Raw genomic sequence first — 13,218 nt, forward strand, 5'->3', positions numbered from 1 at the left:
TGTCGTTGTGCAATTGACTGTGAAAGGGAGACAACTCCTGTATCCTTACAGTCAACGAACCAGTTGTTTGAAGACCGCGTGTCCTATGTTGGATGGTTATGCAAAAATACATAATTGTAATGATATAAGGATAAATCACATTTCATTGAAAGTTGGACAAATTGAATAAAATGCTTTCTGGGGAAACTATTTTAGTTTAAATCTATACCATCATGTTTACTTGAATAAACTCCACATCATTGTGATCTCCCGGTGCATATTCAGGGAAGTTTTATCAGCCTGGTTGAATACGCTGAATGTGGGTTGAACATGCTTATTTATATTGCAACTGAATTCTAGGAAATATGCACACACCTGGCTGCCAATGGATACGTAGAAAAGGACATGTAAATACAAAGAACAAAAGGGTGGATGCCCGAAAAAGAAACTAGCTCCCAATGTAAAAGTTTTATTTGACTGTTGAATGGATGTTTGATGCGAAATAGGGGAGTCTTATATATATACAGTTACGTGGCATTAAAATGACACTGTCTGTCCTGATGTTGTATTACAGCGAACATGGTAATATATAAAGGAATGATTGTCATAACAAGTTAAACGCAAAAGGATGAAAGGCATCTAATGGGTGAAAGCATTTTCTAGTGTGTGCCATTGATGAGAAAAACGACATTCATCGGACATATACAATACTTAATACCGGTAAGTCAAGTGGAAATGTTATTTTAGATGATAGTTAATCATTCTTTCTGTCTGCTAAATCAATTGTTTTTGTCTTGTTAATTTGGTAGTTGAAATCAAAACATGTCCAAAGTGGAACTGCCCAAAGGCAGAAATAGGAAAAAGGTGAGTATCGAGTTAGCGTGGTGGTATCCCCGCGGTTCGACCGAGGTTTCCCCAACGAGGATAGATCCAATGCTTTAGGCTCAGTGGAAGTAAGTCAAACAATCATCCCACCATGCCACGGCTCACCCGGCAGAGATACAGGCAAGTTGTATACTTATACCACAGATTATTGGCTTGAAATACTCCCAAGTGGTTGTGCAATTAGCCGCACAAGGGATATAACTCATGTAACACTGATCAAGTATTAGTCAATTTGAGGATGGGGCGTCCCGTTTCCGATATTGAAATGAAAACGTCAAACATTACAAAAATACGCTGAGACATTATTTCAGCTTTAGTCCTAAAAATGTAATAAAATACTTTCTGAGGAAATAGTTATAGTTTAAATCGATGTCATCCCGTTTATTTGCATAAACTCGCCATCATTGGGGTATCTTGAATGCAAATACATGAACGATTTGACAGCCTGGTTGAAGAAGTAAAATGTAGGTTGAACATGGTTATTTTGAGTGCAAGTGAATCAGAAGAAACGTTCGTGTAGCTGCCAGTGACGATATAGAAATGAACACGTACATAAGTAAACAATAAAGAAAGTGGATACCCACACGAGAGACTGGTGTCGTAGTCAATGTAACAATCATTAATGACTGTTGACTTGATGTTTGATTCAAGCTTAAGGGGTCGTAGTAATGAGGAGAAGTATTTCTACACAATTACGCGGCATTATCATGGGAATGTTTGTATTTTCATGAGGTAACTCAGCGATGAGGGCACTATATGAATGAGTGATTGTTGAAGTTAGGAAAATGATTTCGGACATTCCATGCTTAAAAGAAAGTTTAGCATTGTAAATAGCATGGGACTTGAATACGGTTATAGTGTGTAACATTATACATTTCTAACTAATTAAACAATGACACATTATGTGCGCTTTTGTTATAGATGCGAGTAAAGGGTTATCAAGGAAATGCAAAACATACTCGTTCGCTTATTCTTTAAATTTGCACTATTCATGGCGAAATTTACCAAACACAAATTGACATTTTAACCTAGAATTTGGAAACGTACACAATGAATGAAGACGCTCATGTTGTAAGTAATAACTGGAAAAAGAATCGCGGTTAGAAGAAAAGAATACATATACTTAACAACCGTAAATCAAGTGGACATTATAATTTAGATGCTATTAAGTGAGACACAGAAAGACACTATCTGTTTGCTCAATAAACGTGTTTTGTCTTGTTAATTTGTAAGATGAGACCAAAACATGTGCAACGCATAACTGCCCAATTGCAAAAATAAGAAAAAGGTGAGTATCGAGTTAGCATGGCGGTATCCCCGCGGTTCGACCGAGGTTTCCCCAACGAGGATAGATCCAATGCTTTAGGCTCAGTGGAAAGAAGTCAATCAAACCCACCATGCCACGGCTCACCCGGCAGAGATACAGGCAAGTTGTATACTTATACCACAGATTATTGGCTTGAAATACTCCCATGTGGTTGCGCAATTAGCCGCACAAGGGATATAACTCATGTAACACTGATCAAGTATTAGTCAATTTGAGGATGGGGCGTCCCGTTTCCGATATTGAAATGAAAACGTCAAACATTACAAAAATACGCTGAGACATTATTCCAGCTTTAGTCCTAAAAATGTAATAAAATGCTTTCTGAGGAAATAGTTATAGTTTAAATCGATGTCATCCTGTTTATTTGCATAAACTCGCCATCATTGGGATATCTTGAATGCAAATACATGAACGATTTGACAGCCTGGTTGAAGAAGTAAAATGTAGGTTGAACATGGTTATTTTGAGTGCAAGTGAATCAGAAGAAACGTTCGTGTAGCTGCCAGTGACGATATAGAAATGAACACGTACATAAGTAAACAATAAAGAAAGTGGATACCCACACGAGAGACTGGTGTCGTAGTCAATGTAACAATCATTAATGACTGTTGACTTGATGTTTGATTTAAACTGAAGGGGTCGTAGTAATGAGGAGAAGTATTTCTACACAATTACGCGGCATTATCATGGGAATGTTTGTATTTTCATGAGGTAACTCAGCGATTAGGGCACTATATGAATGAGTGATTGTTGAAGTTAGGAAAATGATTTCGGACATTCCATGCGTAAAAGAAAGTTTAGCATTGTAAATAGCATGGGACTTGAATACGGTTATAGTGTGTAACATTATACAGATCTAACTAATTGAACGATGACACATTATGTACGCTTTTGTTATAGATGCGAGTAAAGGGTTATCAAGGAAATGCAAAGCATACTCGTTCGCTTATTCTTTAAATTTGCACTATTCATGGCGAAATTTACCAAACACAAGTTGACATTTTAACCCAGAATTTGGAAACGTACACAATGAATGAAGATGCTCATGTTGTAAGTAATAACTGTAAAAAGAATCGCGGTTAGTGTCAAGATCACAGATAATCTTGTATATTTTAATTATATGTTAGTACTTCAGATAGATGTATTACGGTATGGTTACATTAGTATATTAAGCTTAGCGAGTTGTTTTTAGATATTGTCAGGTAATACTATGGGAACAGGTTAGGGTCAGGGAAGCGTGACTGGGTACGGCTGATAGCTGGGGAGTTAATTGGTGTAACAATAGGGAGGTCAGGGGTAGCTTGGGCTTTGGGGTCAGTTTAAATAGCGGGGCAGGGTAATAATTTGTACAGTCAGCCAGAATCAGCATGGTCATGTAAGGCATGGACTAATATTGTGGGAGACTTCTACTCTGGTTGGCGTAAGTTTTTACATTTATTGTTTCATGTTGAATTGTATTTTAGAGGATAGAATTTTGAGTTATGTATTTTTTCCAAACGTAATTATATACACATATTGATGGTAATAGCGTAAAGCCACTGTAACAAATAACCACAACATGATCAAAGTATAAACAGTTCAACTCAGTAATATGTAAATCGGAGTATTGGTGCATGGCTGTATGTATTGTGAGGTAGTGACACATACCTCAGTGACTGTAATTGCGTATATTACATTGTAGTGTCCCGGAACTGGCCGGTTAACCTTAGAGTGCGTAGGAGGGAAGAACCTCCGATATTACGTAGGAGGAAGTAGCAACCTCCAACATCACGTAAGGAGAGAAGTTCTCCGACCCAACGTAAGGAGAGAAGTATCTTCGTCTCCGTGGCACATCGTAGGATGAACACAGCCGTGGCATCCATGTAAACAGGCACCCCTAACTCCGTGGGGACAACATCGCCTGGGTGGAAAGATCACCATTCGTTATTACGAGGAAGAATTCTCGTATGAACTGCTCAATAACATCAGAGATTCTAAAGTTCTGTATAGAACTGTTGTGACAGTGACAGTGGAGTGGCTTTGTATCTTTTGGTTGGGTTTTTTTTTGTGGTTGTGTGTTGTTGTTGTATATATATATATACACACACAAAGTTTTACTGTGTATTAGTTGTGTTATTCTTAGAACATCTGTATTAGTGTTAGTATTTTTAGAAGTAGACTATTAGTATTAGGATAGTGTATCGTGATAGTTGTATTGTTAGTAGGAGATAGTTGTATTATTAGTAGTAGACATTTGTACTGTTAGTATTAAGATATTAGTATTAGTAGTAGGTGGTAGTATTGTTATTGGTAGGAGAAGCTAGTTTAGTTAGTTGTGTTAGTTAATTTGGTATTAGTTTGAATTTAGATATTGTTATTGGGATTTAAAATTACTTTAAGGGAGGGAATAAATCTGTATTACAATCTCATTTGTGTTTGTGGTTGATTCAATACGTGACATTTTGGTGGCAGCGGTGGGATATTTAATTATTGTCACTATTGAATTAACTCAGACCATCATTCTATGAGAGATTAGGAGTTACTTCCTTGATGGTTTATCCTTGTAGTATTTGTTTGGCCAGAGGTGTGATAGGACCTCCGGCACCACTTCTACATCCTTGAGTGTACGAGTTAGAATCAAGGTTGGTAGGGTGTATTTCATTTATTGGTCAGATTAGGCTATTGGTTGGAATTTTATATTTTTGGGTTCCATTCTATGCATGAATGTACTTTTGTATAGTCTAAGTTCCTATTGGTAGCATTCATTATTCACAGTTGTCCAAGACTAAGCCTGCTGGGTTTAACTGTACTTGTACTTCATACTATCACCATACAGCTAGATATGGATCTTGAAAAGATTATCAAATTGGGTCAGAGTTTAGGGTATGAGCAAAATGATTTGAGGACGTTTGTAAAAGAACAAACTGAGTTAGAGAGAGAGAAAGAGAAGGAAAAGTTGGAAAGAGAGGAAAGAGCAAGGGAGCGGGAAATCAAGAAATTAGAATTGGAGGAGAGAAAGGAGAGAGAAAAGTTAGAATGGGAGAAAGAAAAATTAGAATTGGAGGAGAGAAAAGAGAGAGAAAAGTTAGAATGGGAGAAAGAAAAATTAAGAGTGCAATCAGAGGAGAGAATAGAATTAGCCAAGTTAGAAAAGAGTTATGCTGGAAATTATGAAGGACAGGTAGGAGAGAAACAATCAGGTGCTGCACCTAAGATGCCTAAGATGCCTCCGTTTGAAGACCGCAATGACAACATTGATGCATATCTTCAACGGTTTGAACGGGTAGCTGTAGCACAAGGTTGGAAGCCTTGTCATTGGGCAGCATATCTTTGTACGCTACTAAAAGGTAAGGCTTTGGAAGTATACTCCAGATTAAGTGTAGATGACGCAGAAGATTATACTGCTGTTAAGACTGCATTGCTAAAACGCTATGAAATGACAGAGGATGGATTTCATCAGAAATTTAGGACTGCTAAAACTGATACAGGTGAGATATTCACACAGTTTGTAGTTAGAATTGAGAACTATTTCAACAGATGGATTGAGCTTAGTGGTACTCAAAAGACTTTTGAAGGTGTGAAAGATTTATTGTTGCGTGAACAGATTTTAAATGTAACTGGAAGGGATCTTAGTATATTCTTGAAAGAGAGAAAACCAAAAGATGCTATGGAAATGGCCAGACTAGCAGAACAATTTATAGAAGCCAGAGGTACAGGTCCTGTTAGATATGGTAAGCAAGGTAGTTTTGGTCAACATGACAAAACAGAGGTCCGAGGTAAACCAGGAGAGAACAAGGCGCCAGGTGGTACAAAACCCAAACCATTTATTCCTATTAAAGAAAGGACATGTTACAACTGTAGTCAAATTGGACATTTGGCAGCACAGTGTAAGAAACCCAAATATAACGTGGCAAGTATCCAAGTAAGTGAATACACCAGTAACGTGTCTGCAGTCCTTCCAGATTGTATAGATGTTGAGGCAAGAATACCTGAAGTTGTAGATGGTGATGCCACAACTTCAGAGAGGGTGAGTGAACCAGATGTAGCCTCAGGAAGCATGTTTACTACAGACCACAACATGCCTATTCACAAGGGAAAGGTAAATGGCAAGCCAGTGGATGTCCTGAGAGACAGTGGCTGTACTGGCGTAATAGTGAGGAGGTCAAAGGTAGAGGATGAATGTTTGTCCTCAGAAACACAATCTTGTAAGTTGGCTGATAGTAGGGTGCTAATACTTCCCGTAGCATGGATTACCGTGGACACACCCTTTTATACTGGAAAGGTAAGAGCTGCATGTATGGACACACCACTCTGTGACCTGATATTAGGCAATATTCCAGGAGTGAGAGAACCAAGCGATCCAGATCAGATGTGGGATAGGGATGATATTCACATGGTAAGTGCTGTGGAAACAAGAGGCCAAAGAAGAGTAAGACAAGAAGGCATGAAACCACTGAAGGCACTGAAACCTGTGGGGCTGACATTGAGTCGAGGTGAGTTCATTACCCAGCAACAACAGGATTCCAGTTTGGACAAAGTCAGGAAATTAGTGGAGGAAGGGAAAATTAGGGAGACCAGGCATAGTACTTCCTCTTACTATATTGAGAATGATATGCTCTATAGGAAGCATACCTTCACCAAGTTTGACAAGGGTAAGCAAGTTGTACAGGCAGTTGTACCAGTCGGGCTGCGTACCCAAGTGATGAAAGTAAGCCATGAAGCATTGATGGGAGGGCACCTTGGAATCAAAAAGACTTTAGATCGGGTTATGTCTCAGTTTTATTGGCCAGGAATAATGGGTGATGTTAGAAGACATGTGCTGTCCTGTGATATTTGTCAACGCACAACCCCCAAGGGCAAGGTAAGAAGAATACCACTAGGACAAATGCCATTAATCGAAGTACCATTTGAGAGAATAGCCGTTGACCTGATAGGCCCGTTGTATCCTGTCACTGACAAAGGTAATAGGTATCTTTTGACGGTAGTTGACTATGCTACCAGATACCCAGAGGCAGTACCTTTGCCAAGGATTGAAACTGAGTATGTTGCTGAAGCTCTTTTCGAAATATTCAGTAGAGTAGGTATCCCCAAGGAGATCTTGACGGACATGGGAGCCCAGTTCACTTCAGGTGTAATGAAGGAGGTAAGTAGATTATTATCCTTGCATCAGCTAACTACTACCCCATATCATCCAATGTGTAATGGCCTTGTGGAAAAATTCAACGGTACTCTGAAGACAATGTTGAAACGAATGTGTGCAGAACGGCCATATGACTGGGACAGGTATGTAGCTGCTTTGTTATTTGCATACCGAGAAGTACCTCAAGAGAGTTTGGGATTTGCTCCCTTTGAACTACTGTACGGGCGTACAGTGAGAGGGCCAGTGCAGATTCTCCGAGAAATCTGGACTAAAGACACACAAAATCCTGAGGTAAGAACTACTTATGAGTATGTGTTAGATCTGCAAAACCGACTGGAAGATACTATTCATATAGCACAACAAAAACTAAAAAAAAAATCAGGTAAGTACAAAAAGTTCTTTGATGCAAAATCACAAGCACGGAAAATGAAAGTAGGTGACAAAGTGTTACTTCTGTTACCTACCGATTCCAACAAACTCCTACTCCAGTGGAAAGGACCATATGAAATCTTGGAGGCCTTTGGTATTGGCAATTACAGGATACAGGTAGGTAATAAGACTAAAACCTATCATGCAAACCTACTGAAAAAGTACATTGACCGAGAGGAGATCAAGGACACAACTGTATGTGACGTCAGCATAGCTCACCTGATGTATGCTAGTGCCGGGCTGGTAGATGTCAAAGCGGAAGAGGTAAGTATGCTAGACATAGTTTCACCTGCGCTAGTTTCAAAAGAAACATATCAGGATGTAGACATTTCCAAGGACCTGACAGAAGAACAACAAATTGAGGTGAGAGAGCTCGTAAGTGAATTCAGGGATGTGCTGAGTGATTTACCAGGGAAGGTAGACTGTATGCAGTATAAGATCAAGTTGACATGCAATGAGCCTATAAGATCCAAACCATATCCGCTTCCACATCACATGAGGGACGTTGTCGCCAAAGAGATACAATCAATGTTAGATATGGGGGTGATAGAACCCTCTCACTCACCATATGCTTCCCCCTTTGTACTTGTGAAGAAGGCTGATGAGACTTACAGATTTTGTACCGATTTTCGCAAGTTGAATCAAGTAACGGTCTTTGATGCAGAACCAATTCCATTAGCCGATTCCGTATTTGCAAGGCTTCGACACTGTAAGTACCTAACCAAAATTGATGTGAGCAAGGCATATTGGCAGATCCCAATGGAAGAGAGTAGCAAAGAACTGACGGCCTTTATAACCCCTGATGGGTTATACCAATGGAAGGTGATGCCATTTGGAGTAGTCAACGCACCAGCAGTATTTTCCCGACTCATGAGGCAAGTATTACATAGCATACCTAACACTGACAACTACATAGACGACATCATAGAAGGAACAGAGGAATGGTCACCTCATGTGGTAAGTCTGAGAGACATATTTACAAGGTTAAGGCAATTTCATCTTACAGCTCGACCATCAAAGGTAAAAATTGGATACAAACAGTTGGAGTTTTTGGGACACAGGGTTGGGAGTGGCCTAATTCAGCCGGAGGGTAAGAATGTGGAGAAAATCCTAAATGTTGAACGACCACAAACTAAGAAACAGGTCAGAGCTTTGCTAGGATTAACTGGGTACTACCGGAAATTCATCCCAAATTATGCAGCCATAGCAGTGCCTCTGACTGATCTTACCAAGAAGGGCAAATCAAACAAGGTAGTATGGACAGAGAGTCAAGAGTTAGCTTTCACGACGTTGAAAACACACATGTCAAGTTTTCCAATCTTGAAACTGCCAGACTTGGAGAAAACATTCCTAGTAAGAAGTGATGCTTCTGACGTCGGAATCGGAGCTGTTCTTTTACAAGAACAGGAAGGTGAGCGGTTTCCAATAATGTACGTGAGTCGAAAGTTGGCAGAACGTGAGAGGGCGTACTCTACCATAGAAAAGGAGTGTTTGGCAATAGTATGGGCAATACAGAAGTTAGAAAGATATCTGTATGGGCGGGAGTTCATTCTTGAAACGGACCATCAGCCCTTAGTATGGATGACCAAAGCCAAGTTGACCAATGGACGAGTGATGAGGTGGGCTCTAACTTTACAACCTTACAGGTTTCTGATCCGTGCAATCAAGGGGATTGAGAATGTGGGAGCTGACCTCTTGAGCCGGTGTTCGCCCTAGTCACACTGTGTGCATAGCAGTATGTAAATAATGCATTTTTCAGCATCATAGTGAAGATATGACAGTCATTACTTTTTGTGTATTATTGTTGTCATTGTGTATATATATGGTTTTGTATTAGATAATGTCTTTAAAAGACGTTAGGACAAAGTTATATGTGATCTTGTTTGTTATATAATTGTGCTCAGGTACAATTAACTTAAGTGGGGAGGTGATGTCAAGATCACAGATAATCTTGTATATTTTAATTATATGTTAGTACTTCAGATAGATGTATTACGGTATGGTTACATTAGTATATTAAGCTTAGCGAGTTGTTTTTAGATATTGTCAGGTAATACTATGGGAACAGGTTAGGGTCAGGGAAGCGTGACTGGGTACGGCTGATAGCTGGGGAGTTAATTGGTGTAACAATAGGGAGGTCAGGGGTAGCTTGGGCTTTGGGGTCAGTTTAAATAGCGGGGCAGGGTAATAATTTGTACAGTCAGCCAGAATCAGCATGGTCATGTAAGGCATGGACTAATATTGTGGGAGACTTCTACTCTGGTTGGCGTAAGTTTTTACATTTATTGTTTCATGTTGAATTGTATTTTAGAGGATAGAATTTTGAGTTATGTATTTTTTCCAAACGTAATTATATACACATATTGATGGTAATAGCGTAAAGCCACTGTAACAAATAACCACAACATGATCAAAGTATAAACAGTTCAACTCAGTAATATGTAAATCGGAGTATTGGTGCATGGCTGTATGTATTGTGAGGTAGTGACACATACCTCAGTGACTGTAATTGCGTATATTACATTGTAGTGTCCAGGAACTGGCCGGTTAACCTTAGAGTGCGTAGGAGGGAAGAACCTCCGATATTACGTAGGAGGAAGTAGCAACCTCCAACATCACGTAAGGAGAGAAGTTCTCCGACCCAACGTAAGGAGAGAAGTATCTTCGTCTCCGTGGCACATCGTAGGATGAACACAGCCGTGGCATCCATGTAAACAGGCACCCCTAACTCCGTGGGGACAACATCGCCTGGGTGGAAAGATCACCATTCGTTATTACGAGGAAGAATTCTCGTATGAACTGCTCAATAACATCAGAGATTCTAAAGTTCTGTATAGAACTGTTGTGACAGTGACAGTGGAGTGGCTTTGTATCTTTTGGTTGGTTTTTTTTTTGTGGTTGTGTGTTGTTGTTGTATATATATATATACACACACAAAGTTTTACTGTGTATTAGTTGTGTTATTCTTAGAACATCTGTATTAGTGTTAGTATTTTTAGAAGTAGACTATTAGTATTAGGATAGTGTATCGTGATAGTTGTATTGTTAGTAGGAGATAGTTGTATTATTAGTAGTAGACATTTGTACTGTTAGTATTAAGATATTAGTATTAGTAGTAGGTGGTAGTATTGTTATTGGTAGGAGAAGCTAGTTTAGTTAGTTGTGTTAGTTAATTTGGTATTAGTTTGAATTTAGATATTGTTATTGGGATTTAAAATTACTTTAAGGGAGGGAATAAATCTGTATTACAATCTCATTTGTGTTTGTGGTTGATTCAATACGTGACAGTTAGAAGAAAAGAATACATATACTTAACAACCGTAAATCAAGTGGACATTATAATTTAGATGCTATTAAGTGAGACACAGAAAGACACTATCTGTTTGCTCAATAAATGTGTTTTGTCTTGTTAATTTGTAAGATGAGACCAAAACATGAGCAACGTATAACTGCCCAATTGCAAAAATAAGAAAAAGGTGAGTATCGAGTTAGCATGGTGGTATCCCCGCGGTTCGACCGAGGTTTCCCCAACGAGGATAGATCCAATGCTTTAGGCTCAGTGGAAAGAAGTCAATCAAACCCACCATGCCACGGCTCACCCGGCAGAGATACAGGGAAGTTGTATACTTATACCACAGGTTAAAGGCTTGAAATATTCCCATGTGGTTGTGCAATTGACTGTGAAAGGGAGACAACTCCTGTATCCTTACAGTCAACGAACCAGTTGTTTGAAGACAGCGTGTCCTATGTTGGATGGTTATGCAAAAATACATAATTGTAATGATATAAGGATAAATCACATTTCATTGAAAGTTGGACAAATTGAATAAAATGCTTTCTGGGGAAACTATTTTAGTTTAAATCTATACCATCATGTTTACTTGAATAAACTCCACATCACTGTGATCTCCCGGTGCATATTCAGGGAAGTTTCATCAGCCTGGTTGAAGACGCTGAATGTGGGTTGAACATGCTTATTTATATTGCAACTGAATTCTAGGAAATATGCACGAACGTGACTGCCAATGGATACGTAGAAAAGGACATGTAAATACAAACAACAAAAGGGTGGATGCCCGAAAAAGAAACTAGCTCCCAATGTAAAAGTTTTATTTGACTGTTGAATGGATGTTTGATGCGAAATAGGGGAGTCTTATATATATACAGTTACGTGGCATTAAAATGACACTGTCTGTCTGATGTTGTATTACAGCGAACATGGTAATATATAAAGGAATGATTGTCATAACAAGTTAAACGCAAAAGGATGAAAGGCATCTAATGGGTGAAAGCATTTTCTAGTGTGTGCCATTGATGAGAAAAACGACATTCATCGGACATATACAATACTTAATACCGGTAAGTCAAGTGGAAATGTTATTTTAGATGATAGTTAATCATTCTTTCTGTCTGCTAAATCAATTGTTTTTGTCTTGTTAATTTGGTAGTTGAAATCAAAACATGTCCAAAGTGGAACTGCCCAAAGGCAGAAATAGGAAAAAGGTGAGTATCGAGTTAGCGTGGTGGTATCCCCGCGGTTCGACCGAGGTTTCCCCAACGAGGATAGATCCAATGCTTTAGGCTCAGTGGAAGTAAGTCAAACAATCATCCCACCATGCCACGGCTCACCCGGCAGAGATACAGGCAAGGTGTATACTTATACCACAGATTATTGGCTTGAAATACTCCCATGTGGTTGTGCAATTAGCCGCACAAGGGATATAACTCATGTAACACTGATCAAGTATTAGTCAATTTGAGGATGGGGCGTCCCGTTTCCGATATTGAAATGAAAACGTCAAACATTACAAAAATACGCTGAGACATTATTTCAGCTTTAGTCCTAAAAATGTAATAAAATGCTTTCTGAGGAAATAGTTATAGTTTAAATCGATGTCATCCTGTTTATTTGCATAAATTCGCCATCATTGGGATATCTTGAATGCAAATACATGAACGATTTGACAGCCTGGTTGAAGAAGTAAAATGTAGGTTGAACATGGTTATTTTGAGTGCAAATGAATCAGAAGAAACGTTCGTGTATCTGCCAGTGAAGATATAGAAATGATCACGTACATAAGTAAACAATAATGAAAGTGGATACCCACACTAGAGACTGGTGTCGTAGTCAATGTAACAATCATTTATGACTGTTGACTTGATGTTTGATTTAAACTGAAGGGGTCGTAGTAATGAGGAGAAGTATTTCTACACAATTACGCGGCATTATCATGGGAATGTTTGTATTTTCATGAGGTAACTCAGCGATGAGGGCACTATATGAATGAGTGATTGTTGAAGTTAGGAAAATGATTTCGGACATTCCATGCGTAAAAGAAAGTTTAGCATTGTAAATAGCATGGGACTTGAATACGGTTATAGTGTGTAACATTATACATTTCTAACTAATTGAACAATGACACATTATGTACGCTTTTGTTATAGATGCGAGTAAAGGGTTATCAAGGAAATGCAAAGC

The 13,218-nt window shown here is 38.9% G+C and overlaps 1 protein-coding gene across 1 annotated transcript; it reads left to right on the forward strand.

Annotated features, from left to right (window-relative positions):
• Positions 1-4,271: 4,271 nt before the first annotated feature.
• Positions 4,272-9,455, forward strand: LOC139455547 (uncharacterized). Its single transcript, XM_071237101.1, has one exon. The coding sequence runs from the start codon at positions 5,013-5,015 to the stop codon at positions 9,453-9,455; it is 4,443 nt and encodes a 1,480-aa protein (XP_071093202.1). The 5' UTR covers positions 4,272-5,012.
• Positions 9,456-13,218: the final 3,763 nt, after the last annotated feature.

The sequence above is a fragment of the Haliotis cracherodii genome, unplaced genomic scaffold (genome assembly GCF_022045235.1).
Source record: "Haliotis cracherodii isolate W230 unplaced genomic scaffold, xgHalCrac1.p SCAF_1, whole genome shotgun sequence".
In the NCBI taxonomy this organism is placed as follows: Eukaryota; Metazoa; Mollusca; class Gastropoda; order Lepetellida; family Haliotidae; genus Haliotis; species Haliotis cracherodii.

Coding starts and splice junctions, on each gene's coding strand:
- LOC139455547 (XM_071237101.1), top strand. CDS start 5,013: ATGGATCTTGAAAAGATTATCAAATTGGGTCAGAGTTTAGGGTATGAG.